The sequence below is a fragment of the Podarcis melisellensis genome, assembly GCF_964234715.1.
Source record: "Podarcis melisellensis genome assembly, chromosome: 17".
Classification (NCBI taxonomy): Eukaryota; Metazoa; Chordata; class Lepidosauria; order Squamata; family Lacertidae; genus Podarcis; species Podarcis melisellensis.
Window position 1 is genome coordinate 2,063,041 of NC_138534.1, and position 27,814 is coordinate 2,090,854.

The 27,814-nt window shown below is 46.7% G+C and overlaps 2 protein-coding genes and 1 long non-coding RNA gene across 6 annotated transcripts in view; 2 read left to right on the forward strand and 1 right to left on the reverse strand.

The window, feature by feature from the left end:
* The first annotated feature begins 3,456 nt into the window (after nt 1-3,456).
* Nucleotides 3,457-27,202, forward strand: G6PD (glucose-6-phosphate dehydrogenase). Of its 2 annotated transcripts, none has more exons than XM_081895256.1 (13): nt 3,457-3,630; nt 4,634-4,779; nt 16,384-16,421; nt 16,507-16,615; nt 16,851-17,068; nt 20,048-20,206; nt 20,537-20,662; nt 21,162-21,255; nt 22,096-22,282; nt 22,439-22,674; nt 23,255-23,331; nt 23,800-23,892; nt 26,633-27,202. In XM_081895256.1, the coding sequence occupies exons 2-13, from the start codon at nt 4,651-4,653 to the stop codon at nt 26,721-26,723; spliced, it is 1,557 nt and encodes a 518-aa protein (XP_081751382.1). In that variant the 5' UTR covers nt 3,457-3,630; nt 4,634-4,650; the 3' UTR covers nt 26,724-27,202. The 2 variants fall into 2 exon arrangements, with proteins under 2 accessions (XP_081751382.1, XP_081751381.1); XM_081895255.1 differs by lacking the exon at nt 3,457-3,630 and adding an exon at nt 4,043-4,127.
* On the forward strand, nt 17,933-19,608 carry LOC309360642. The gene is made up of 2 exons (XR_014164235.1): nt 17,933-19,165; nt 19,203-19,608. It is a non-coding gene; the product is annotated as an uncharacterized lncRNA (long non-coding RNA).
* LOC309360608 (ceramide kinase-like) overlaps nt 27,159-27,814 on the reverse strand; it is a 29,063-nt gene continuing 28,407 nt past the window's right edge. For all 3 annotated transcript variants that reach the window (XM_081895259.1, XM_081895261.1, XM_081895260.1), the window contains exon 13: nt 27,159-27,774. In XM_081895259.1, coding sequence (XP_081751385.1) covers nt 27,684-27,774 — 91 coding nt within the window. In that variant the 3' untranslated portion in view covers nt 27,159-27,683. The remainder of the gene's footprint in view (nt 27,775-27,814) is intronic.

A 27,814-nucleotide genomic window follows, 5' to 3' on the forward strand; every position in this document is an offset into this window, starting at 1 on the left:
CACTATACTTTGGTTGATGCAGCCTAGAATAGCATTCACTTTTCCTGTTGCTGCACCACACTGTTGACTCATGTTAAGCTTATGGTCTACTAAGACCCCTAGATCACATGTACTACTGGCAAGCCAACTGTGCCCCATCTTATATTTGTGCAGCTGATTCTTCCTACCTAATTGCAGAACCTTACATTGAAATTCCTTGTGTTAGTTTGGGTCTAGTTCTCCAATCTATTAAGGTCCTATTGAATCCCTATTGTGTGTTCTTACTTCCCAATAGATTTTAATGTACTACCACTGAACTACTGTACAGTCCTTTCCCCAGGTTTAGGATAAAGTAAATAGAACAGAGCTTTCCAAACTGTGTTGTGACACGTTAGTGTGTCAGCTGCAGTGTGTAGGTGTGTCACACGAATGCTCCCTGTGCTCCTCCTGGGCCTGGAAATGGGTTAGTTTAACCTCCGGTTTGCTAGTAAAACTGAATCACTGTGCCACAAAATGATGCATGTCTAAAAAGTGTGTCACCAACATTAAAAGTTTGGAAAGCTCTGTACAGTATTAGGTGATTAACAAAGCAGTTACTCTGAGCTTGACAGCAGGGGTCCCATGAGGGGATAGTGATAGAACAGAGGCAAAGGGTAGCTTGGAGGAAATGGTTTTCACTGGAGAGAAAAGAAACTGAAAGTGTTTATGTCTATCTCCATTTTTCCTGTTACACAACCTTTTTTATGCAAACTTTTCTACACTACCTTTTTTACACAACCTTTTTCATGCACGTGCAATGGGAGCAGACCAGAGTAAATTGTAATATGTTCACAGGCTCTGCACCACCTGAGGAAATCTGGCTTCAACACCACACATGGCAAACAATAACATCATGAAGAAAGTGAAATAATTTATTAGGTCTGAAAAGACTCAGCAGCTAGCTCACTATTTTATGACATTCCTGTTGGCCTAATAAACATAATTGCTCTGCTCTGGATTTTGGAATTTATCCAAAACTGTTGTTTCACTCCACTATGAATTACCCTCCTAGAGAACCACCCACAGGCACTCCAACAAATGTCAGCATTCTTGTGTTGAGTCCAGGGATGATGAACTAGAACTTTCATCAGCCCCAGCCAGCAGAGGTGTGCTGGCTTGGCTCTGCAACCGTGCATGCTGGGGTTGTGTATGCCGCAGGGGTGCGTGCACATGACGCCACCATGTTGTGGGGAGTGTGCGTGCAACGTCAGCACATCCCGCAGCATGTGATGTCACATGCACACACCATGCAGCATGGTGACATCGTGTGCCCACCGCTGGAGAACCAGCACCTGTGGTAAGGGATTATGGGAGTCTAACAGCAGTTGGAGAGCCAAAAGCACAGATTTTTCATTCACAGTGATCAAGCTGGTCAAACTCACAACTAAGATATATACAGCCATGTCTGGTGTACATGTAATGCTAGGTAGGTAAGCCAACTGCATATATTATCATGCCAAGTAAAAAGGCCTATCCCATGCATACCTCACACATTTGGGATGCCTCCAGGCCGGCAACATATTTAAATCCTACCCCAATTACGTCTCTGTTACCTTTACTTCTTCCCATATTAATTACTTCTTCCCATATTCATTCCTATGGGGGTTAATAAATGCTACATACTGTATTGCAGTAAATACAAAATTCACCCACCACTCCTTATAGAGCGCCAAGAAACATTACATCCGGTGATCTCAAAAGGGTATTATTATGAGGTTAAATAAAATAGTTTGCACATTAAGGCTTCAATCCTTAGCAAACATAGTTGGATTCCTGGCTAGGAAACTGATTCAGCTTTCATTTTAACACGGCTAAATTTCGTCTGGCACCCAGCAGAAGTCTTCAATCATTTATTAATTTCTAGCATTTACTCACTCTAAAAATTACGGGTGCGTTGCACCCACAAACCCTAACACCCAAAGCTTGTAACAGCAGGTTAAGGAGAGATGTGGTAGCTATCTTCAAAGATCTGAATAGCTTTTATGTAGAAAAGGGAGTTGAATTGTTCTCTGTTGCTCCAGAGAGCCGGATTAGAGCAAATGGAAGAAAATTGTAAAGAAGCAGATTTAGGCTATTAAGAGAAATTGCCTAATAGTCAAAGTTGTTTATCCATGGAGCAGACTGCCTGAAGAGGTCGTGGGCTCTCCTTTCCTGGAGCTATTTCAGCAAAGATGGGATGGCCATCTGCCAGGGATACTGGGGTTACAAGATTCTTATAGAGTTGTACCCTGAAATTAAAAATTAAAAAATAAAAATTGTCCAGTAGCACCTTAGAGACCAACTAAGTTTGCTCTGTCTGGGTATAAGCTTCAGATACCTGAAGAAGTGTGCATGCCCACGAAAGCTTATACAGTAGTACCTCGGATTAAGAATTTAATTCGTTCCGGAGATCTGTTCTTAATCTGAAACTGTTCTTAACCTGAAGCACCACTTTAGGTAATGGGGCCTCCTGCTGCCGCTGCACCACTGCTGCACGATTTCTGTTCTCATCCTGAAGCAAAGTTCTTAACCCAAGGTACTATTTCTGGGTTAGCTGAGTCTGTAATCTGAAGCATATGTAACCCGAGGTACTACTGTACCCAGAACAAACTTAGTTGGTCTGTAAGGTGCTACTAGCTAATTTTTTAAAAAAATTATTTATTTCAACTGCGTCAGACCAACACGGCTACCTACCTGAATCTAGAGTTGTACCTTGGATCTCAAACGCCTTGGCTCCCGAACGATCAAAACCCAGAAGTGAGTGTTCCAGTTTTCGAACAATTTTCGGAAGCTGAATGTCCAGCGCAGCTTCCGATTGGCTGCAGGACACTCCTGCAGCCAATCGGGAGCCACGCCTTGGTTTTCGAACAGTTCCGGGAGTCCGTTTGACTCCTGGAACACATTCTGTTCAAGAACCAAGGTACGACTGTACTGAGCAGGGGCTTCGTCTCAATGATTTCCAAGATCCCTTCAGACTCTAAAATTCTATGGTTCTATCATCTTGTGGTTATTTTAACTTTTTATCCCTAGTGGTTCACATCTTCTGTTAATGAATTCAGTTGTATGACTTGGAGCTCAATATAGGGATACAGAGCCCATTGGCAGGCCTAGTAGGCCAGGCAGACTTGGGCTCCTTGCTCAGCTATAAAGCTTTCTGATTAATCGTGGGCCAGTTAGCATCTCTCAGATAGGTGACAACTCCCTGGGCCCCTGAACACAAAATTCCCCATGAATTTAGGTGCCAGGGCCATGCATGGCACCCACGGCCCAGGGCACCCACGGTCACAGGCCAAGTTGGCACTCCTGATCTCTCAACCTAATGTACCTCACGGGATTGTTGGAGGGGGAAAAGCCATGTATGCCACCTTGAGCTCTATAGTGAAAAGGTGGGATATAAAAGAACACAATAAATGAACAAGCAGCTAGACTATGGGTGCCATGTGCATTTCAACTCATAGGTGCATATCGGCAGGAAGTATGTCAAAATACCAGCCTGTATCTGGAAGGAGGCCAGGGTGTTTTCAAAAGATAAGGCTGCAACCTCTTCCTTCTGGCCCAGCTCCTCTGCTTTGAGTTCTGGCAGGGCTTTTTCCCAGGGGAAACTTGCTAGAACTCACTTCTGGCCCTTCTCAGGTGGGTTCCATTGCTATTCTAAGAGAAAGAGGGAGGCGTTCGCGGTGAGTTCCAGCGCCTCTTTTTCTGTACGACGGAAAGGTGCAACTCTTGCTGCAAGGGTGAAATAAAACCTGTAGAATTTCTGCCTGCTGCCAAACAACTTGTAGAGTTAGGGAATTTCTGGCTGCCAAGCAGCCGCTATAGAGATGCATGGGCGTAGCCGGGGGGGGGGGCGAGGGCAGCTGCTCCCCTAAATCAATAAAAATCAATACTGATCCGCTCCGCCCATGTCTAGACGCAGCCCTTCCGACGGGAGGATCAACGGGAGCTTGTCCCGTCTCGGCTTTCCCGCTCCTGGCCAGCGGCGGCGGATTCTCCCTTCCGGAGAAAGGGGCGGCGCTGGCGGGCCGGGCGGGGCGAGGGAGGGCCGGGCGGGCGGGCGGGCAGGCGGGCCATGGGCAGCCGCGCCAGCGTGAGCGAGGAGCGCCTCGGGGCTTCGCCGGCACTGCGAGCAGGTAGGAGCGGGCGAGGGGCGGCGGGGGCCGGGCGGGGGCCGGGCGGCAGCATCCCGGGCGGAGGGCGCGGAGGAGCGAGCGAGCGAGGCGAGGGCAGGCAGCCCCGACTCCCGAGGGCAGCCTCGGTCTGGCAGCCGCTTCGCCGCCTCCGCCCGTGTGAATGTGCTCGGCCTCTCATTCCCGGGTTCGAGGCGCTGCCAGGCCGTGAGATGCGGCGCCCTGCGCGGGTCTTCTCCCCTTTGGCCCCGCGTCTTTTTCTCCTCGGGTCTTCAGCTCCTCGTCTTGGACCCGAGGAGCAGGAGGGAAGCCAAGGTGATATTCAGGAAGTGAGTCTGTTGTCCGTGTTTGCATTGGAAGAGAAGAATGCTTGAAATGCCCCAGAGCCACCCCCGCCCTGCAGCCCAAAGAGGTGGAGGAACTGCTCACCTGAGCCACACCTGCCGGAGGGGAGCGGGTCAGGAAGAAGGTGGGAGGAGCCGCCTTTGACAGACACCTTTTCTCCTCAGGAGACAAGGCTGCCACCATGAGCCATCATCAGCCACTGGAGAAGCTGTCTCGGACAGACATCTGTGGGATGCTTCGTGAAGAGCTGTGCAAAGGGAATGACTTCCAAAAGTCAGACACCCACATCTTCATCATCTTGGGGGCTTCGGTGAGTTTTTTTCCTTTGGACCATTGCGGACCTGATATATACTGTAGGCATCATTCTATTTTAGGATCTTTATATTTTGAGGTCTTTTCTTGTCATCTAGCAATATATAAATTTTATGAAATAAATAAAACCAAAACTGGGACAAAAATTTCCAGCGTGGCCGGCCTGATCTCCGGGGAGGGAGAATCTAGATGGCTGTGCAATGGGCATGGGAAATGGCAAAGGTACACACAGGTATGGAACAGGTGAGTGGTGCTGGCCCTCCATTCCATTGGCCATATGCCCAGGGCATGGGGGTGGGTTTCCCAAATCTATCCTGTGACTGGTCTTCATAAGGGGAGGGGGAGCAATGTGACCACTTTGCGCTTCTTGGAGGAACATAATGATAAAGAAATAATGTATTGTTATAATTGTATTTGAGAGGCTTTTTTGTTTATAGCACTCTAAGCTATTCATTCATTCATTCATTAAATTTGTATCTCACCTTCCTTCTAAAGGAGTCTGAGGTAGCTCAATAGAACTTTGAGGTTAAAACAATAGAAATAAATCAGTAGACCAGTAAAACCAATAGAGATGGAGGGTACTCCAGTGCTGAGAAAAAGTTGCCACAGAATGTAACTTAACTTTTATTCTAACTAGTGTTTAAAAGCAGGATGCAAGTGTTTACATCACAATACACACAGGCATCTGTTTCTTCATCCCCTCTTCTTCTTTTTTTCTTCCTCAAAACTTTCAGGTTGGGGAGAAATTTTGTGTGACCTAAAAATGTCTTCTGTTCTGACATAATGTTGCACATTTTCTTGCTGGCACCACCCAATTACATCGGTAGTAATAATAATAATAAATAATAATAATAATAATTTTATTTATATCCTGCCCTCCCCAGCTGAAGCCGGGCTCAGAGCGGCTAACAACAGTAAAATGATACAACATTCTAAAATCATTTCATTAATTGAACCCACATATTATGGGGGCAGAATTTGACACAGATGGTTTTTTTCAGTGGGTGGGAATCCCATATCCCATGCCGTGTGTTACTATGCCTCAGTAGAAGCTTTCTGTTGAAAAGGGAACTGGATTGTGTTAGGAGCATTCACGTTTCCTTAGTCCGTTGGATCAGCCTGGAACTCCAGAGGGTCATCTCTTGCATTTTTCATTACTCCACCACTGAGCCACCAGCTGTTTCCCATCACAGCAGTAGCTCTGCTGTGATCCCACTTTGCTCTGCTCCCCCATCCCCTTTTGACCCAGTCTAGCATCTTCCCTTCCAGAGCTGTGACTCACAGCCACACAAGGTTTGTGCCTGGTGACAGGATGCTGGTGTGGCCCAAATACCAAAAACAGGTGCTTCAGTCACGCTGCCCTGAAGCAGCCACTGGCTTCTCTTCCTGCCCCTTGTATAAGTGCCACCTTGCGCTGGGAAGCTGTTGTATAACTCTGCACAGCAATTACCGTGTGGTGTGTAATCAGCATCCCTTCTGGAGTTTGTGAGCATGCTTGAAGGGGTAGGTGGCTAATCCTGGCATTGCATGGATTTAGCAATGTGTTGGTAATCCAGTGCTTGGAAAGATCAACCTAAAGTGGTTTGGCTCCTCACCATTGTCTTGTTCACCATTCTGTCCCCTTCCTATAATTGCAAAATATTCCCTGCCTATGCAAGGGATTGTTTTGCTGGGGAGCAATTTCAGTGAGTATCAAACCTACTACACTCACAAAACTTAATCCCTGTAAATATACTTTGTTGTGTGACCACATTTGAAATACTGCGTACTGTTCTGGTTGCTTCAGCATCAGCAAAAAAGGGATATAGTGGAGCTGGAAAAGGTTCAGAAAAGAGCAATCAAAATGATCAAAGGGCTGGAGCAACTCCTCTCTGAGGAAAGGTTACAACATTTGGGGCTTCTTAGTTTAGACAAAAGGGAAGTAAGAAGTTCATAAAATTATGTGTAGCCTGGAGAAAGGGGAAACACTAGACTTGGGGACATCCAGCGAAGCTGAATGTTGAAAGATCCAGGACAGAAAAAAATTAAGTGCTTCTTTTCATAGTTTCACTTTAACTTTGACTCCCATAAGAGGCAGTGATAGCCACCAGCTTAGATGGCTTGGAAAGAAGATTAGACCAATTAGGCTATTGATGGCAATGAGCTTCCGAATGCCGGCTTCTGGAAGACGCAGGAGGAGAGTTGCTCTTGTGCTCAGATCCTGCTTGCGGTTTCCCACAGGCATCTGGCTGCCCCGAGTGAAGAGGAGGCTGGACTGCACAGGCCATTGGCCTGATTCCGCAGATGGTTCTTACGTTGTTACTCCTGAGTCATATCCTACCTTGTATCTTTGTTTCCTTTCATGTTCAAGATGACACACACACAAGATACTGTAAACCACTTTGACTTTTTTCTTAAAAATATAAAATGGTTTTGAAATAAATAAATAAGAAAGAAAATGAGTGGGTGCAGCAAGATAATGGGGTGCTGTCATAAGGGTACTGTCAACAGTGTTTCAGGAATACCAACATAAGCTATACTTGTTAGTTGCTGTTAAAGGTCCTTTTTGTTCTGGGAATAGTGGCAAGGGAGATGTGGAACCTTTCAATTTACAAAGAGAGGCACAGAGGTTTAAAGGAGCCCTCTGTCTACCCTGGAATGAAGCCCCACTCTTCAGTTCCATTGGAATAAGCTGCATTTCCTCAGCAGTGCAGCAGCAGCAGGAAATGCACTCTGCCCATGTTTAAGGGTATTTAATTCACAAATATGTTACATTATAACTGTTTAATGAAGAGGACTGTCCAAAGATGAGAGGGAGTGATGCTAAACGGGAATGGTTGGAGGATAAAAGATGCCGTCGTAAGACCCACAGTGGTACAGTGGTACCTCTGTGGTAATACAGCGGTACCTCTGGATGCGAACGGGATCCGTTCCGGAGCCCCGTTAGCATCCTGAGCAGAATGCAACCCACATCTGCACATATGTGTGATGTCGTTTTGAGCGTCTGCACGTGCACAAGCGGCGAAACCTGGAAGTAACCCGTTCCATTACTTCTGGGTTGCCGCGGAACACAACCTGAAAATGCTCAACCTGAAGCTACTTTAACCCGAGGTAGGACTGTATCTCTTTTATATTTCTTCCTCTGGTTAAAATAAAGGTGCCTGTCCTTTTTCTGGCCTCAGGCACATTCATGGCATTTTGGGGCCTTCTGCCATAAATACAAATCATGCCTGTACTTTGGTGAATTGCATGGTGCTGCCAAAATGATTTCCTCCTGCTTTTTTCTTGGATCTCTGTTCCTTGTGTCTCTTTCCTGTTTTCCATTCTGGAGTGGGTTGGCCTAAGACCACTTGGGCCGCCTTCTGCACGGTTGCAGTTCATCACACAGGAGAGAGAAGGAGCCGCCTGAGTGCTCAAGGCGCAGGGAGCACAGCTTTAGCAAAAGGAGAAGCTCCAGCTTTTGCTGAGTCACTGGGCATCAAGGTGTGGTGCTCTCCGTAGTTAAAAGAGGGAAGTGAGCCTTCTGGTATGTGGGGAGGTACCAGTCTTCCTTTCTTGCTTATTCTCAGTGAATGAAAACGCTACCAGGTTGGAGCCATAATATATAATTGAAAGGACAGACAGCGTTCTTGGGAAAAACAGAAACGGTTTCTACCAGGACACCTCTGTTGTTAGCCTTGTGGATCGTAGACACAACGTGGCCAGTCTAGCCTGTTCCTGTCAGGCCTGTGGTTGAGCAGCAAGCCGGTGTTTGGTCTGAAAGCACATATTTGGCACACTCACTCCCCAAGACTGAACCATCTGGATGCACCTGAGTGTTAGGGTAGTTCCAGATGCCAGCTTTCCCCCAGTGGTGTTAAGGCTATTGCGGGCAACTAGCTAGCTGATTCAAAGGAATGATCGCCAACAAACAACAGGTGTTTTGGAAAAATGAGGCCTTGCCTTTTGGTCACTACTAATTTGTAAAGACTAGCAGGATTGGGAGATTAGAATTGCATCTAAACAGCAACTGCCGCTCAGAATCTTAGTCACAGAAAATGGCAGTGTGATAAAGCACGTCATGTTTTTAAGGGCTCTTGTCCTGCTGCTGCCATTCATAGCAAGGATTTTGCCTTAGTTCCCAGTGAGGTAGTAAACATATAGCTGGTTGAGAGGAGTGCATATACTACAAAAACTGTACACATGTACTCACATACAGTCCCTACGTAGAGAAAATTAGTGCTTCCGGGAGAAGACAAGACTATGACATAGTTTTCTAAATGCAGGTTTGTGGAGCTCAGTTCTTCCTGGTGTTTTGCCATCTGAAGCGCTACTTAAGTCAAAGCGGGATGTGCTGCCCACCATGCTCCTCCTGCTGCAGCATGCCTTATCTCGGTTGCGCAGTGGTGATGACCATGGGTTCTGACGAGGGCTTGTGAGATTTCAGCCAGACCGCCTTGGCTGTGAGTCTGGGAAGACCTGCCCTCTGCCTTGCAGGCCTTTTCCCATGTGGCCCAGACTGACTTCGCCACAAAAGCAGAGGCTTCTGAAGAGGCCAGAGACCATCTTGGCTGCCTCTTAGAGCAGACCCAGGACATCCAGCCTCAGCTTCCACAGCTGAGATGGGCAGCGACAGCAGCAGATATGTTCTATGCTTATTATACTATTTTATTCTCTTGATAATTATGCTGTTTTAAATGTGCACTTCGTATTTGACTTCCTTTAGTAATGTTTTGTTTTGAAATCTTACAATAATATTTTAGTTTTCCGTTAATTGTGGTGCTTTTAAGGTGTTCCAGACTTTCTTCAGTGATGTTTTATTTTGGATTGTTTTATTTGATGCTTTAATGTAGGTTGCAAACAGTGATCTCATAAGATCTCACTGGAACTCGGCGCCAATGGCAGTAGCAGAGGCGGCAGGAGGCATGGGTGGGGGCACCCGCAGGGTTGCTGCTTCACCTTGCCTGGTGAAGTGGTGTACTTTAGACACAGGTATATATCACCTCAAGAAGAACTGTGAATGACTGAGATCTTTTAGGCCATTGTGCAAGGCACATTACCGGGCAAATAGGAGGCTGCCCTGTACTGAATCACATCATTGGTTCCTTCTGACTCATCCTTGTCTATCTCTACACTAACTCGCAGCAACTCTGCCGGGTTGACGGTGGGGGCCTCTGCCAGCCTTGCCTGGAGATGCCAGGGCTTGAACTGGACCTGCCAATGCAGAGCAGAAGCCCTGAACTGCAGGGAAGAATAAAATGTACAAGGAAGTATTGCTTGTTACTACCTTTCCTCCCTGGAGTTGCTGTGTTCTGGTAGCTTACACTTCCTGTGTCTATTCAAAAGCAAAACCTGTTGAATTAAATGGGGGTTGCTCTGTGGAAAGTCTGGTTAGGATTGCAGCCAAAGTGTATTGGTGTATATACCGTGTATTGGTTGGAATACCAAGCCAGTTCTAAATACCTGTGACAGAATCAGGCTTTGTAGCACAAAAGTGAGGATTCCACACCATACACAACCTCTACAGTAAGTAGCTTGTCTAAATACTCACCAAGATTAGTGCTTATTCTTTCCCTCTCTAGACTTTAAAGCAGAGGTGACTCACCTGGAGCTTCCATCTCTGGGTCCCCAACTCCCACTAGTCACTGTCAGCACCGCTGGAAGCCAAGGAAATGAGTATTGCAGTCCGGCAACACGGGGGGGGGGGATCAAACGGTAGCTGCCCTTTGCTTTTAAGGTTAAGGGCAGGGAAAGAATGGTGAACAAGGTTTTATAAGTGCTTCAGGTGAGAAAGCTGAGGCCTGGAAACGGAATTAGATGAGAATTGCAGATTTGATGTCTGTAACTTGTAACCACTAAGCCTGTTAGCAGCTTTAACAAAATTTTAGTTGATCAAGTATCTCTTTGTTTAGTCAATTAAATAATAATTAAATTTGCATATTACCTAAAGCATAACATAGCTGTCTGTTAAGAAATATCAATGTATGAGACGGGCACCTACAATCTAATCATCCAAAACTAAGACTCATTGTTAGAGGGAGAAATCCTTCTGAGCTGATTTCTTGTATTATTTCTTTATTTAATTTTTATACTGCCCTTCATGAGGCAATCACAGGACTGTTTACAACATAAAGTACAGAACACACTACTTAATAACTAAACAAAAAGCCAATAATCCCCCTCCCCCCAAAAACATCTAAGAGGCCATAGATTAGCCACAGGTCTGGGAGAAGAGGAATGTTTTTGCCTTGTGCCTAAAGATATGTGACAAAGGGGCCAGATGGGGAGCCACCGCAGAGAAGGCCTGTTCTCACGTTGCCACCCTCCAGACTTTTCATGGAGGAGCCACACAGAGAAGGGCCTCCACTGACGATTGCTGGGTCTGGCTCACTTCATAGGGGGAGAGGCAGTTCTTGAGGGATTGTGGTCCTGAGCTGTTGAAGGGCTTTTAAAGGTCAAAACCAGCACTTTGAAATAGGCCCAGAAACTAATGGGCAGCCAGTGCATTTGGGCCAGGATTGGTGTGATATGCTTGAACTGCCTTGCCCCAGTGAGCAAACTGGAGACTTAATTCCGCACCAGCAGAAGTTTCCGAACTGTCTTCTGAGGCAGCCCCATGTATAACACATTGCAGTAATCTAACCTAGAGTTTACCAGAGCATAGACAACAGAACCCAGGCTATCCCTGTCCAGAAAGGTATGCATCTGGGCCACCAGCCAAAGCTGATGGCAGAATATCAGGGTACAGTGGTACCTCGGGTTACATACGCTTCAGGTTACAAACGCTTCAGGTTACCGACTCCGCTAACCCAGAAATAGTACCTCGGGTTAAGAACTTTGCTTCAGGATGAGAACAGAAATTGTGCTCTGTCAGCATGGCAGCATCAGGAGGTCCCATTAGCTAAAGTGGTGCTTCAGGTTAAGAACAGTTTCAAGTTAAGAACGGACCTCCAGAACGAATTAAGTTCTTAACCCAAGGTACCACTGTATTCTCAACGCTGGTAAGAAATGAGAACCAAATAGCAAATAAATAATGAAATAAGCAAGTGTGCATTCAATTTTCAGAGCTGCACATTAGAATCGGCTCCACCTCTTAAGTAGAAATTAAGCTGATTAGAGCTTGCAGCCCTAGTAGCTAGCTCACAAGGGAGAGGCAGGAAGGCTTGCAGGCTAAGCTCCTGGCACCAGCTCAGGAGGTTCTTAGCAAAGGCAATAAAAAGATCACCTGACCTGTGTAGGCAGCAAGTACACATAGAAAGAAAGTTGTGTGCCCACACTCCATCCAGTTGCAAACCTCATGTGTCCTGGATGTTTCACACCTTTTTGGCCCAGGTCACAGCAGGTGGTTGACTTAGTAGTGTTTGCATTAGATAAGGAGCTTCTAGCCCAGGGAAAGCGAGGGCTTCTGTAGGTCACTGGCACTTGTAGCAGCAGCAGTGGGGCATTGTACTTTGTGGCCCAAACGAAAAGAAGCCGTGTGAATCTGGAATGCCTTGTGGCTCAAGAAAGGTCTGGGGATAGATGTTTGGGGATCCAGGGCGGGGGAGGGGGGAGAGGAGTCTGTATTGTACTATTGATGGGGCAGTCTGTTACTGCTAAGCACTGCTAACCTACTTCAGTGGTTTCCAACCAGTGCACCATGGCACCCAGGTGAGACTTGAATGGTGGTCAGGTGTGTTGTGGCAGCACCGGCCTCTGTCCCTCCCACCTCTGATGCCCTCTCATGTCCACAGTGTTACAAACTGAGGTATAAAAACTAGGAGCCAAAATACTCCTGGAACCCGGGTTACAGGCTCAGAAAAAGAATGGCTAATTGCCATCTCTAATGCAGCAGCGCTTGCTTGCTTTTTTTCCAAAAAGCACAAACTAATATGCAATTAGTTTGGCTGCTGCGGGGAAGCGTGGCACACGCTCTGCCGCTGCAGGGAGGCATGGCAAAGCCCTCTGCTGCTGCGGGGAACCATAGCGCACCCTCCACCACTGTGGGGAGGCACAGCGGTTCCCTTTGCCATCACGGGTTCCCTCTTGCCTGCCCTAGTAATCATAAGCGCACAGCTCCTCTTTGCTCCCACCAGGCGGCTCTGGTGGGTGGGCGGGGAGGCGGCTCCCTCAGAGTTTCACATCCACCTCCTCTGCTTGTCACCCAACGCCCAAGCAGCCCAGACAGTTTTTCTTATGCAAGCTCTGCAGGGCTCAGACCGGGAAAACTGAGAGAGGTTTCTCCACTTCTCACAGACTAGCTCAGGTACAAAGCAAGCAGCCAGAAATCTTGGCTTGCTCATGTTTGAGCAGGTGTGGAACGTGCCTGGTGAATGGTGAATTTTGAAGACAGCAGCCCTGGCTAGAAGTTCTTCAGGCCAATGGTGCCTCTGGGGTTGGCCAGGGGGTGCTGGTTGCCAGGAGCTGAGGTGCCCTCGGACTAAGTAAGCAAGCAAGCGGGCACAAGGTCATCCAGTTCTTTATTCTAAACCTGGTGGTATGGCAGACGTTGCCCAGTGCTGCAGAGCTTTCTACAGCCAGATCTTTGTAAGCTGCTTTGCAATCTTTTCTGATGAAAAGCAGTATATAGAAATACTTGAAAATAAATGCATTAAAATGTTAAATCAGGACTGGGGGACACAAAGAATGCCTATCCCACCTCTGGGACTGGAAAACCTTTTGGGTTGGGCAGAGATGTGCCTTATTCTGTGCCACCTGGCAGTTTCATTGAGGAACCTTTCTTTTCTCACATACTTCTGCTCGTGCTTATTGAGCTGAAGAACAGAGAAGCCAGGAATGCTGGTGTGATGCCTGGAGGCAGGGCTGGGCGCCCAGACCTTTGCTGACATGCCCAACATGCCCAGGGAGCCGCCCCAGGGCTCCTCACAAAGGTTTTGTGTTTTGCAACAGGCAAACCTCTTCTCAGGGCAGGAGAAAGCCATAGTCCTCTTGCTGAAAGATTAGGGCGGGCTTGGACTCCTGTACAGTGAGAGATTAAAACTTTGTGCACACAATAGAGCAAAAAAAAAAGTTTGGGGGTGCGGCTGGCCCTGCCATGCAGCTTGTCAAAACAACATTTCAGCATTCCCCTCACCTCTGAATAAGGACACCTGGGTTTAGGAGGGGAGTTTCTGGGTCAGAAGGCACCTGGATTTATAAAAATCAATCTCTAGAGAACCCTTGAAAATCTCTTAGGAGGGCACATAATGGGCAACAGACCTATTTAATTGTTTTTATTGCTTATATATTTATTCCTAATGCTTATCAGGCTAATACAAATCTCTCAAAGCGTTTCACATAAAAAGAAAATCAATAAAGGCATTAATAAAACATTAGCAGGTTTTTAAAAAGAAAAATGCTTGGCATTTATGTTAAAGGTAAAAGGACCCCTGACCATTAGGTCCAGTCGTGACCGACTCTGGGGTTGCGGCGCTCATCTCGCTTTATTGGCCAAGGGAGCCGGCGTACAGCTTCCAGGTCATGTGGCCAGCAGGACTGAGCCACTTCTGGCGAACCAGAGCAGCGCACGGAAACGCTGTTTACCTTCCTGCTGGAGCGGTACCTATTTATCTACTTGCTGCACTCCGACGTACTTTCGAACTGCTAGGTTGGCAGGAGCAGGGACCAAGCAATGGGAGCTCACCCCGTCGTTGGGATTCGAACTGCCAACCTTCTGATCGGCAAGTCCTAGGCTCTGTGGTTTAACCCACAGCGCCACCCTCGTCCCAGCATTTATGTTAGCTACCAGCAAAATCAAACAGTACAGCAGCAGAAATTTGAACCATCTTGCAGGACAAAAGCCTTCCTGAGTAGAAAGAGTGAAGTCAGGTAAGTTTTACTCAGAGTAGGCCCATTGAAAGTAATAAATTTGACTATGTTAGGGTCATTAATTTTAATAGATCAGCTCTGAGTAAAACTTAGTTGTATACCACCCAGTTTTTAAAATTTGATCTTTAAAGGCCACCACCAAGAATGCCGTAAATCTTCACAGCCTCAACAGTGGCCCACCTCAGAGAACCTCCTGGGCAGATTGGAGGAGGAGCCAGATGTTTCCTCCTTGGGCCACGTGAAGCCAGAGCCTCTTACGCTCAACACCAGGTTTTATGCCTTTCTCTTTCCCGGAAACATTATGATCCTGGTAATCTGAGTTGCATTTTGGGTTGTTCCAGGGGATTTCGTTTGTTTTTTTGGAGGGGGGGTTTGCTGGGATATGTCACAGAACTTTTCACTATTTTCTGACCTGGAAAGCAGAATTGTCTCCTCCTCCTCCTAACACCTTGGGATAAATATTCTGAAGGGTGGCATATAAATTCCCTGAAACAAGTAAATCATCTGTGATATTTTAACAGTAGAAAGAAGAAAAAGAGGGAGGGGAGGAGGTGCAAGATTCATAGTGGATGAATGTGAGCAAGTGTTAGTCTCTGGTAGCAGAAAAAAAACCAAATTTCTCTTGTGGCCCCTTAAAGACTGACAGATTTACTCTGGCGTAGCCTTTGATGGACTACAGTTCCCTTCATTGGACACGTCTGACCTGTCTGGATGTACAGGGTGAGTCTTTTGAAAGAGGCTCCGTGGAACATGTGTACTCTGTGTCCACGGGGCCTCTTTTGAAGGACCCGCCCTGCATAAAGGTGTTAGTCTTTGAGGTGGCACGCAGGGTGTTCTGCTGCTTAGCAACCAGATAGCTGATCGGCTGCTGACTCAAACGTGCTCCTCAAACATGAGGGGCTGGAGCAAAAGCCCACAGGCGTGGGCACCCATTGGGCTAATGCTGCATGACTAGGCAGGTTTGCAGCCGGGCTTTCTGCCAATGGTAACAAAGCTTGCTGCCTGCCATGTGATGGAAGGACAAAGGCAACTGCCAGGGGTGTTTCATGCAGCGTGGCACTGCCAGGCACAGGGAGGAGCTCAGGCTGGAGGAAGGAGTGAGCAGCCGTGTCAGGGAGGGGTTTGGCAGTGGAAGGCCAAGCTGTAGCTTTTGGTGCCAACCTCCTACACTTAGAATCATAGAATCATAGAGTTGGAAGAGACCACAAGGGCCATCAAGTCCACCCCCTGCCAAGCCTGAATGTCCCCCAAATCTGGTTCTATAAAGTATGGTCAGGTCTTCAGAAAAGATACGAGGGCAGAGATGGGCTGCCTTTTGTCCTTCCCCTTACCAACCCCAGTGCCAATGCTTTGGGAGCAGGGAACTATGGGAGATTGCAGTGTGGTGGTGCAGTGCATCCTGCGCTCACTGCAGTGCAAGACTGGAGTCGTCTCCTTCCTGTGATTTAGGAAAGGCAGGAAGAACCTGCATCTTGCGGCTGGTTAACTCTTCTTTCCTCAGTTATTGACTGATGACCACAGATATACCAGCAGGAATTGGTGATTATTATCAGTGTGTTTACATGACAATATACTTCAGTCAGACCAGTTGTCATGTGCATGGGGATTTGGAAGGAAGGCTGTTCCTCTCTCTCTCTCTGGAGCCCAGTCTCAGCCCAGCTCAAAAGAGCAGGCTGGCTCTTGGGAAGCAGGGATTTGAACAGGGACTTTTCTGTTCTGAGTCACTTGAGTTCCAGCCCCATACACGCCACCCCTCGGCCTTTGCCTCAGCACACATTCTTTATCTTATGTTTTGTGTGATAATGATGACTCCCCCCCCCCTGTTTCATAATTGCAGGGTGATCTAGCCAAGAAGAAGATCTATCCAACCGTCTGGTAAGTTAACTGCCCCATAGGCTTTGCCTTCCTTCTGCCATGTGGCTGCCCCTTTGAATTGGGACTGTTCTGATTTCCCATGCAGGTGGCTGTACCGCGATGGGCTGCTTCCGGATGACACTTACGTGGTGGGTTATGCCCGGTCCCAGCTCACTGTTGCCGACATCCGCAAACAGAGCCAGCCCCACCTCAAGGTGAGACTTTCCTCCTCACCTGCTGCCTCCTCAGCCCACAGGACCTCTTCACGTGCTTAAGTTTGTTGCATTTGCCGCTAGGAGGGATTGCTAATAAGCTGATCTCTTCTGCCTGGCTGGCTGGTGGGAAGCGGCTCCTGTCTTGGGCAATTTGAAACATTCTTAGGATGTAAAGATTGGGGGTGTACAGGCAGCCCTCCTCCTTGCAGCATAACGGATCTACATATCATTCCAGGCCACCCCTGAAGAAGAACAGAAATTAAACGACTTCTTTGCCCGCAACTCCTATGTCTCAGGAAAGTATGACGACCGGGCCTCTTTCCAAGGTCTGAATGCTCACCTGAATAGCCTTCACAATGGCCAGAAGGCAAACCGCCTCTTCTACCTGGCCCTTCCGCCAAGTGTCTATGCAGACGTCACTGCCAACATCCGGGAGAGCTGCATGAGCACTGTGTAAGACTCGGGGCCTGGCAGGGAATCAGGGTGGGGGCAGGGCTAGCAGGAGGGCACTGGGGCAAGTTTGCTCAGGCAGAGGAGGCCGTGTCGGGCTGGAGTTCTCCCTCCCTTGGTGGCCGTCTGGGGGAGCTGCAGGGGGCCTCTTCCAGTCATGTGGGAAAAGGCTTCTGCTGGCTCTCCTGATCCTGTTATATGGGGTGGCAGGTGGGCAGGTAGGGAGAGCGAGTGTTGGGGCATGTGCAGAGTACCCAATGACATGCCACCAGATTATGCAAAACCCAGAATGGAGGTGTCAAAGAAAAACGTTGGACAATTTGAGTAGGGTCAGTTCTTTAACGGACAGGTATAATGCAGTTCCTCAGCTTAGCAGTTACATACAGTTGTAGCGTATAGTAATCCTACTATCCTGTTAATTCCCAACAGACAGCCTATGGCAAAAGTAAAAAAAGGTCTTTCCAGCAACACTTGCTCCCTGCAGCAGTCCAGCACGTTAGGTTCTAGCCAAAGGGTGGGAGCTACCTTTCTAGAAACACAAGGGTATTTTTACTTCATTTTCTGTTTGGTCACTCTCTGACTCACTCACACAAGTTTGCTCACTCACTCAGGAGCAGCTGAAGGTGCAGGACAAACACACCTAAATTAACCCTTTCTTGTCCATTTTCTTGTCCAATAACAGATAGTGGTACCTCTGGTTACATACTTAATTCATTCCGGAGATCCGTTCTTAACCTGAAACTGTTCTTAACCTGAAGCACCACTTTAGCTAATGGGGCCTCCTGCTGCTGCTGCACGATTTCTGTTCTCATCCTAAAGCAAAGTTCTTAACCCAAGGTACTGTTTCTGGGTTAGCGGAGTCTGTAACCTGAAGTGCATGTAACCCGAGGTACCACTGTAATTAAAAGAGCAAGGAGTGAGCACAGCAGTGATCTTTCTCCATGGCACAGATGGTGGCAGTGGGATGAAGAGAGTGCTTCAGGAATCTGCTCCCTCTGCCACTGGTTTACTAGCACAGGTAGTCCCCAGGAAACAGCAACTGGCTGTGGCTTGTTCCCCCTTGAGCACACAGTCAGTGGCAAGCTCCAAGTTTGCCATCACGTGATGCATGTAAAAATAGCTCTAAATGTCAGTCCAGCTTCGATGAAAACGAGGCAAGAGTTGCTGTCATGGAAGGTGTGAGCCGTTCCTGGCCTCAGTATGTACATCCAGGGCAGGAGCTAACATGCAAGCCAGCCATCCCTAGCCCTTCATTCAGTGTAGTGCAGAGCGCCCTGGTCTCTGATTCATTGGCATCGCTGCCCAAAGGAAGCCATTGGCTTCTATGACTCTTTCTTCTTTTGAGATGCTTCGCTTACTCTCTTGAGCAAGAGCCAGAACTTCCAGGCTGTCCTTTGTTTTGAACCAGGTCATTCTTCTTTTTAAAAAACCAAATAAAAATAGTTTTATTTATTTCCATTATATAACAATTACAGGAGAAGAGAAATGGCTACAAAGCAAAATCCGAACTCACTCCTCTCCCCTCCAGGATGGATCAGTTTGTCAAAGTCCAGTCTGTGATTTCAGTAGTTGCCATGCTTCAGGGTTATCAGTAAAGTATTTTATAAAAGGATGTCATATTTCAACAAAACATCTATCTCATTTCTTTATTATTCCATGCATGTAATATCTTTGTTAAGTTTTTTAATACAGCAATAATCAATCATAAAACTTGACTTATAGCTAATTAGAAGATTAGCCCTATATCCGTTCTCACTGCCTTCTACACTGTATCTATAACAAGAGTTCTAAATATAATTAATTGCTTTAAAAAAATCCCCTATTGATATTCACAGTCTTCTTTTGAGGAGTAAGATGACTTTGAAGCGATTCTAGAAGCTTGTTTCTCTTCCTTTGTAGGTAGATTTATAGCTCTGTCTTTCACTTCAAAGTAGTAGCTTATCAGCAGTTTTCATTTGCTCTTATGCTTTTAATTATTGGAGTAATTACTGGTAATTACTCATGGATGGCTTCAAGTTGCTAAAATGGGGAGGAAGGAGGTCAGAGCAATCAGGTTAATTTGTCATCTTCCCTGGAGCTGAAGCTGGAACCCCCAAACCAGTTCATTCTTGAGCAGGTGGTTCATTCTCTTATGGAGGGCAGCTCAGAGCTGATTTATACCTGATCTGTGTGAATGCAGATCCCTCACATGCATTGAGCAGCTTGTGTAACATGGAAGAAGTGCACTCTGGAAAGAAACAGAGGGGCATGTCTTGGAGCTGCCGAAATCCCAGCTTATGGTACTGGCCAGTATACTTCCCAGAAGTAGGCTTCTGTGCACTGCTCTCACAAGGGAGCCACTCCTGGGAGCTGATATTCATGTGCCTCAAAACCAATTTGTAAAACATCTCAAAGTGGCAGTTGGAGAATTGGTGGTGGAAGGCCTGCTGTGGAGAACTGCTAAAGGCAGGACTGTTGAACACATCACTGAAGTGGGCTGTGATATCTGGAGATTCTGTGCTTTTAACGTTTATTTTTAAATAAATTGGAGGAGTACTGTAAAATGTGCATACATTCCTTACCCATTGGTTATACAAGTTATGCTGGTTGAATCTATATTTTGCTGTATTGAAAACTAATGAAAACATTTGGCAGGAGGAAATAATCTGGTGGGGGGAAATGGATTGAAAATGTATGGCTGACCTTGGAAACTGGAGAAGAGCTGAGCAAGACTTGTGGTTATCCTGGTGTAGGATTTCAGAGCTCTGCAAAACACCTTGAACCTCATGAAGGCCAGTAAAAATGGAATAAATATTGCAAAGAAACATAATTCACACCTATGAAAATCTGCTTGATTCACGTATCTTTTCAGGAGGGGTGTGTGTGCATGTGCCGTATGAGGAGAGGGCTCTAGGACTCACTTAGATTCACACCCCCACACCAGCTTGTAACCCCCCACATTTAAAACTGGCCTTTGCCATCTTCTGCTTCCCAATTCTCCAGGGGCTGGAACCGTGTCATTGTGGAGAAGCCTTTTGGCAAGGACTTGGAAAGCTCTGACAAGTTGTCGAATCACATCTCTGCACTTTTCAGTGAAGACCAGATCTACCGCATTGACCACTACCTGGGCAAGGAGATGGTGCAAAACCTGATGGTGCTCAGGTAAAACAAGGAGTTTGGGGGACAGCATTCAAAGGCTGTGGTAGTGGGTATACATGGGACCTCGGCAGCAACTGCCTGGGCTCAAGCAAGCACTTTTTGTTCAGTCCTCTGACAAATGCCTTCAGACTTGTCTTCAGGCACATGCCTTCATGTGCTTCAAAAGTCTCTTCAGATTTGTGCCAATAAAGCACCTTCTCAAGTGGATTAGGGGCAGGGTGGTCTCCATTGGAGTAGTGTTTGGTGGAGCCCTTCTGTTCTGCTGCTCAGCTGGGGCATCTCTGCCCTACAGGCTCAGCCTGAGTCTCAGGTCATTTCCCCCTTCATTTGCAGATTTGGAAACCGGATCTTCAGCCCCATCTGGAACCGTGACAACATTGCCTGTGTCATTCTGACCTTCAAAGAGCCATTTGGCACTGAGGGACGGGGTGGCTACTTTGATGAGTTTGGTATTATCCGGTGAGAGAGTGGGGGGACAGGGCGAGGGAATCATTTACTTGGTGTGTTTGAGGTGTGCAAACCTCTACAGTGATCAGCAGATGTGGCGTTAAAATTCCACAGAGTTGTAATTCACTCAGATGACAGATGAAGCAGAAACCCCATATCTGCCCGGATAAAACGTAGTTTGGCTTTGAAATTCTCCACCTAACCCAGCTTTCTATGATTTTTGTGCTCCTGTCAAATTTATTGTGCACAGACTGCCCTGCTTCAGGGGACAGCCACATGGGTTTTTCTGCTGATCCTCATGCCTGTCAGGGTCCCAGTTCCAGTCACCCCATTTGCTTTCAAGGCACTGCTTGTGTGCAGATATACAAGGAAACCTCGCAGTAAGGCTGCATCAGGCCACCAGAAACAGAAGCAGGAAGCCAATAGAGATGGTGATGATTGAGAGGGGCATGACTGGGGATTTCAGTACTGTTCCTGTAGCTAATACTGATTCCTTCTGCCACCTCTGCAGGGATGTAATGCAGAATCATTTGCTCCAGATGCTTTGCCTGGTTGCCATGGAGAAACCAACCTCTACCAACTCCAATGATGTGCGTGATGAGAAGGTAGGAGCATGTCTAGGACTGAGTATCGGATGGGAACTAGAATTTGGACCCAGCACTTCTGACCTGGATGTCCTTGAGCAAGTTAATATTTCTGTGTCTGTCTTCCTTCGCTTCCAACTGGAAATGAATTGCCTGCTTGCCTTGGGAAGGTCCACTCTCTTCAGAATTAACATTAGGCAGGCCTATTGGTTGTGCTGTTTTTGACACCTACTATAAACTTCTCTGCTTAGGCAAGCCTACTCAGACACGTATACTGTATTGATTTTTAAACTGTTTATCGCTGCTTTGGGTCATTGATGATGAGGACGAAGTGGTATATAAATCCTCTTAGATCACAAGAAGAAAATAAAAATAGAAAAGGTGTTGCTCACAAGCCCTGAGTGGAGACACTGGTGCCCCATAGTGGCTGAGCACCCTTGGCTCTCAGAACTAGGCTAGTTATTTTGCGGCACAGGATTTCTATCCTTTCCTAGTACTCTTAAGAGCATTTTCAGCCAAGATTAATTTTCTGTGTGGTTGTCACTTCTAGGTGGGAAATGGTGCTCAGGCAGGGGACTCAGTCATGAATGGTTGGTGCACGTATGTCTTGCCATGTGTACATGCCACAGGAACCCAGTGCCCACCGGAGAAATGTCTGTGGCACATTAACAGCTGCCATTTCCACGTAGGAGATTAATTCTGAAACTTGTAATCTTGAAATTGCCAAGAAATAAGTGGTTTATGTTAATACTGAGTTCTTAGCTTTTAAGTCCCCACAGTCACACACACACCCCACACCCTTTTCAGATCACTCTTGGTACTTTGTGAGGATCTCAGACAGCGTTCATGTCTTTCTGCCAGGTGAAGGTTTTAAAGTGTATCTCAGAGGTGAAGCCTGAGAATGTGGTGCTTGGTCAGTATGTGGGAGATCCCTCTGGCAAAGGGGAGGCTCAGAAGGGCTACCTAGATGACCCCACAGTCCCGGCTGGCTCCACCACCCCTACCTTTGCTGCCGCTGTGCTCTACGTGGACAACGAACGGTGGGATGGTAGGTACAGTAGGAGGGAGGGAAAGAGGGAGGGGTAAAAGACCAACGCCTGGACATCCTTGATTTGGGGTGCCAGGCCTACTGGTGGGGGAGATAACAGGGATCAGAGTCCCAACTTGTCTCTGTCTCTTTCCCTCTTGAACCTGTTTCTCCCAGGAGTACCATTTATCTTGCGCTGTGGCAAGGCACTGAATGAGCGCAAGGCTGAGGTGCGACTGCAATTCCGGGAGGTGCCGGGCGACATCTTCCAGCGCCAGTGCAAGCGCAATGAACTGGTGATTCGTGTTCAGCCCAATGAGGCCGTCTATACCAAGATGATGACCAAGAAGCCGGGCATGTTCTTCAACCCAGAAGAATCTGAGCTGGACCTCACCTATGGCAACCGCTACAAGGTACCATTACCAAGAGTTTCTCTCTTTATAGGCTAAGGAAACTCCCACTTTCTGTGCTTGAGTAATAACAATTTTGTAAAAGAGGCTTCCTTTCCACAGTTGTTAAAAAGGTGCATGGCAGACCTATTGGAGACCTTGCGGAATTTTTGTTTCTTTATTTTGAGCAGAAGCATGACAGTGTGTGGATTGGTAGCAGGAGGAGATGAGCAGTAGTGGTGGTGGAGGGGTAGAAGTGCTCAGCTTGTCAGGGACCACAAGGGTCTGGAGGCTTGAGGGGTGCGGTTGTCACCCACCATCTCCGCCTTCTGGAAAGTGAGACTGTTGCTGGCACATTTTCAGACATGCAAGTGTATTGCTTTGTGTGGCAGCCACTATGTTGAAGACAGACATATGGGATCAGCGCTTTAGATTCCCAGGCTTCTTAGCATTGCTGTGTTCTGCTCAGGAGGTGTCCTGCCTGCTTCTCAAATTCTTTCCTTCCAGTGACAGTTACAAGGAATAGAAGGCACCCTCTCAAAAAATGGAGGTACATCGTGGTACACAGCACATTCAACCTCTTGCTCCTCTCTCCTTTCTACAGGATGTGAAGCTCCCAGATGCTTATGAGCGCCTCATCTTGGATGTTTTCTGTGGGAGTCAGATGCATTTTGTGCGCAGGTACATGCTGGCACCCAGGGGTACCAACTTGAATAAAATATTGGGGGGGGGTCCAGGTGAGCCCTGCTTTGTCTGCTGGCAGGCACGGTTTGCATTCGATCCACAGGTGCAAATGGGCATTTTCCCTGTGTTGTCCATTTGCAAGCAGGCAAAGTGGAACTTGCTGTCTGCAGGCATGACTTGCTAAGGAATCAGCAGGAGTCCACTTTGAGCTCTGTTTGCAGCTACGCCTTTATCTGCCTCACAGCTGACATTACATATGTGGGACAAGTGAAAATGGTTTGAGTAAGAGGACCTCATGTGCCAAATGAGGACCCCTGCCCAATCTAATGAGGCCCCTGGACCGGGTTTCCCACCTCTGGCACAAGACATGATGGCTGAAAAATACTTGAACTACTACTGCAGTTTAAGGTAGATAACTTCTACAGAGTTCAGTAACCCAATGCAGCACTTTCCTCCTCCCCACAGTGATGAGCTGCGTGAGGCCTGGCGAATTTTCACTCCGCTGCTCCATAAGACTGAGGCAGAGAAAACCAAACCAATTCCCTATTGCTACGGCAGGTGAGTTTGGGAGAGATAGTGGGGTGAGCTTAAATACGTACGGCAGTCATTTTTTTAAAAAGCAGGCTCTATGGTTGGCCCATCACTCTGAGGTTTCAAGGGGAGATCTTGGTGATGGCTGTCAACATGTGCACAAGGGCAGTGCTAGAAACTCAGACATGAAGGCTAGGAGCTAAATGGCACCTTAAACCTTGGTTATGGGTGCAACAACGGAATGTCTAGGCACATTTTTTTATTTATAACAAGAATTCAAAGCTGCAAATGAATGAACTGCAGCTAAAATATTGTGTTCATGTTTTACATGGTCTAGTCCTTCCCCTGCCCACCCCCCTCACAGGGTGTCCTCTCCAGTCCTTCAGAGAGTAGCTGGAAGGGGGGAGGCAGAAAAATGTCCTCCTTTCCTTCCACTCTGCAGTTTTAATCTGAAATCTCAGGCACAGTACTGCGCCCAGAGCTCAGAAACTGCTCACGCTAACGAAATTCCCTGTTGCAAAATGTGCCTAGAACAATGGGTGTTTCGAACACTGCATATGGGCCCCCAAAACCCTTTCCTGCCCCCTCCTCCTTAATGGGCTTGGCCACGGCCCTCAGGCTTTCTCTATTTTTTTGGTAAAAAAATTGTTTTAAAAAAACTTTGTCTTATATGTATATAAAACAGACAGAACAATTGTAACAACATGTGAAAATTAAAACATGGAGAACAAAACTATATAATAGATATGTAGAATGAGGACAGTTGCACATTTTGGGTTAAGATAACAGAGTCTAAGTGAAAACTATTAGTGTTATCAATCTAGTTCCAGATTTGCCAGGTTTGTGACGAGGGTCATCTTGAAAACCATGTTTTTACTGTATAGAAGGCAAAATCATATTAAAAGTGCCTGGAGGTTCTATTCCCTGCTGAAATCTCAAGTGATGCATAATTTCCTCCATCATGGCCACATTCCAGAATGAGTGATAACAGAATCCAGTGTAAGGTTTTGGACTGTTTTCCGTTCAGTTGCAATTATTATTCGAGCCGCCAACAACATATAAGACCAATTCTTTTGACAATATATCTACATCAATATATCTACATCAGTATCATCAAAAGTATTCAGTAATGTTACTTTTGGACAACAATAGTTTTGTTAGTAATATTAATCATTTCTGTCAAAATTAAATTCCAAAAACCTTGCATCAATTTACATTTCCAACATAAATGTACCAAGTTTATTGCAACTCCTCCAACAATCAGGTAACACAAAACAAAACATTTTTGACATTTGCAAGGAGTGTGATACCCCTCACAATATGGGTCACAACACCCATATTTTATTCCAATCCTTGGAAAGAATTTGTGTGCCAATATATAGTTCCCCTATCTTTTTAAGGGGTTCCGTAGGTCTTTAAGCATTATAAGGTACTATTTAGAAACTAATCCTTTCTCCCCTCTACCCATTATGCTGAATAAATTTTTCAAATTGTGTTAAGGGTCTCAGAGCTTGTGTTTTTATATGCTCTTTTATTATATATGAACTTGATTAAAATTAATCCAGTTTGTGTTAAGTTTTGACCAAATTAATTTTATTTGGTTAATAGAAACAGTGGGCCTGCAACTTACATTCACTTTACTTACACTACCACAACTTTACATGGGAGGAGGAATAAATAAATAAATAAAGAGTGGGGAAGCCCCACCATTTCCTACTGTCCATTTATTTATTCTCCCCTCGCTTTTGCACCCCCAGCAGGCTTTCCTTGCTTACTGGGCTTTGGGTAGTGGGGTGCGGTGGGGGCTCTGGGAATGGCCTTGTGGTACTGTCCACCCTACAAATTGAGCAGAACTGAGCGGAAAATATATTCTCCAATGTGATTATTGTAGTGTATGGTGAACTTTCTTGGATCCCCAGTGATACCCAGATGGTGGGAACTGCACAGTGGCCTGGGAGGAAAGCTGGTCCAATGGTTAGAGACAATGGCAGAATTCCAGGCATCTTGGCTCAGTTAATTAGTACATTGGGAAAGGGAGCTTCCATCTGCACTTCTACACTTACCTGTGTAGAAGAGTGCATGTTTATAGTTGATGTGGGGTGCTAATCTAAGTTATTATGGTACCCAGAAATCAGCAAAGAGGGGTAGTATTTAGTACTTATATACAATACATAAATGTCTGAAAATGGGGGGGGGGGACCACAGGATTCTGATCAGCTTTTGATCATAATCAATGCTGCTGCTATGCTGTTTCAGGGATGGAGACAATTGCATTTGGCCTAGATGTAAAAAGCCTTGAGTAGGAAACAACTGCATCCAGCATTACTTTTTTTTAAACCAACTGCATTGAAAATTGTAAAAACAACTACCAAACACAAAGTGTCTTCCAAGACAATACATGTATACAGTCGTACCTCCACTTATGTATCCCTTGGGTTACGTAAACTTCGGGATACGTAAGTGGCAGGCCCAGAAGTATATTTCTGGGGTTTTTCCCCACATGCTTGCGCAGAAGCAGTCTCTCCAGTTGCAAAAACCTCGGGATCCGGCCAGACCTCTGGAATGGATCCCATCCGTAACCGGAGGTACCACTGTATATGTTAAGTCTTCTATGCATTCATCCATACAGCATCAAAACCAACTTAGAAAATTTTCGCATTACAAATTCAGCTCATATCCACAGAGTGTACTTCACTCTAAAGCATTAAGATGGTTTCACTATTGGCCTCAACCAGAATTACTAACAGGGAGCCTTTTTCCTTTCTAGCCGTGGCCCCACAGAGGCAGATGAGCTGATGAAGAAGGTGGGGTTCCAGTATGAAGGCACCTACCGCTGGGTCAATCCTCACAAGCTGTGACCTCCAACTGGGTAGCTTGTATGAAGGGGTGACAGCTGCTCTTCGCTGCAGAAGCCAAGCTGACCAGGCTGGGCAAAGGGATCTCTGCCCCAACTCCTGCTGCCTACACCTGAAAAATGGTGGTTTTTGTCCTAGGACCACCTGCTGGCCCTGGACACCAGTGCACTCCTCCAGCATCCTCTGCGCTTGGGTGTGGGCCTAGTCATCTTCTCTCTCTAGTTTCGCTCCTTCTTAGACTGCTGGCTGCAGCTGGGCCAGGTGTCCCATTTCAACTTCTGCTCCTTTCTATGGGGAAGTCTGTGGTGGTGCAGGAGGCAGCAGGGGGTCTTCTTAAACCCTTGCCCTCTGCTCCAGCTACACAAGCTGCTCTTTCAATTGCACTAGCTCTGCTTTTGCTGCATTACTTGTTACATTCCTGTTCAAACTGCTTCTCAGTTTTATATATGATTCTGGTATGTAAATAGAAGTTGTTACAAGGAGACCGTTGTCCTTGCATTTATTTCAAGTGGCTTTAGTCCTGAGGGGGGGGGGCTCAAAAACTACTTCTGTCTATGAACAAATGGGCAGGGAGGGGTGGTTTGGGGGAAGTAGCCTGGCAGACTAAATTTGGCCCACAGGTTCTGCACTGCTGAGCTGGATATTCATTTATTCTGCCAACTGATTTCCAGTGTGATGAGGACCAGGAAGACACTGGGGTTTGGTATCTGCATAGCAGGCAGAGCACTATGGGCTGTTCCTCTCTAAGGTCAGCACCCTAAAATGGCAGGTGTGAGGTGGCACTTCTGCAAATCTGAACGTGGAGCAGCAGCGTCTGGTTACAGTTTTCTCTGGAGCTGCACTGTTACTCACAGGTCCTGAGATACCAGTCTGGAATTTATTCCCCAACAATGCTCAGGCAGTGGCTCCTCAGTGTTCACGGCCTTGTAGATTCTTAGCAGCAGTCACAGGCTGCGCTGTCATTTAGCTTTGACCTTCTCTGGGATCAGCAGGAAACCTACAGGGTGCCTGTTCGATGCCACGGGCAAAGAGATGGATGAGCCTCCCATGGACTCTGTGGAGAGAAAGGCAGAGAGAGTCATTAGCAGCACTAC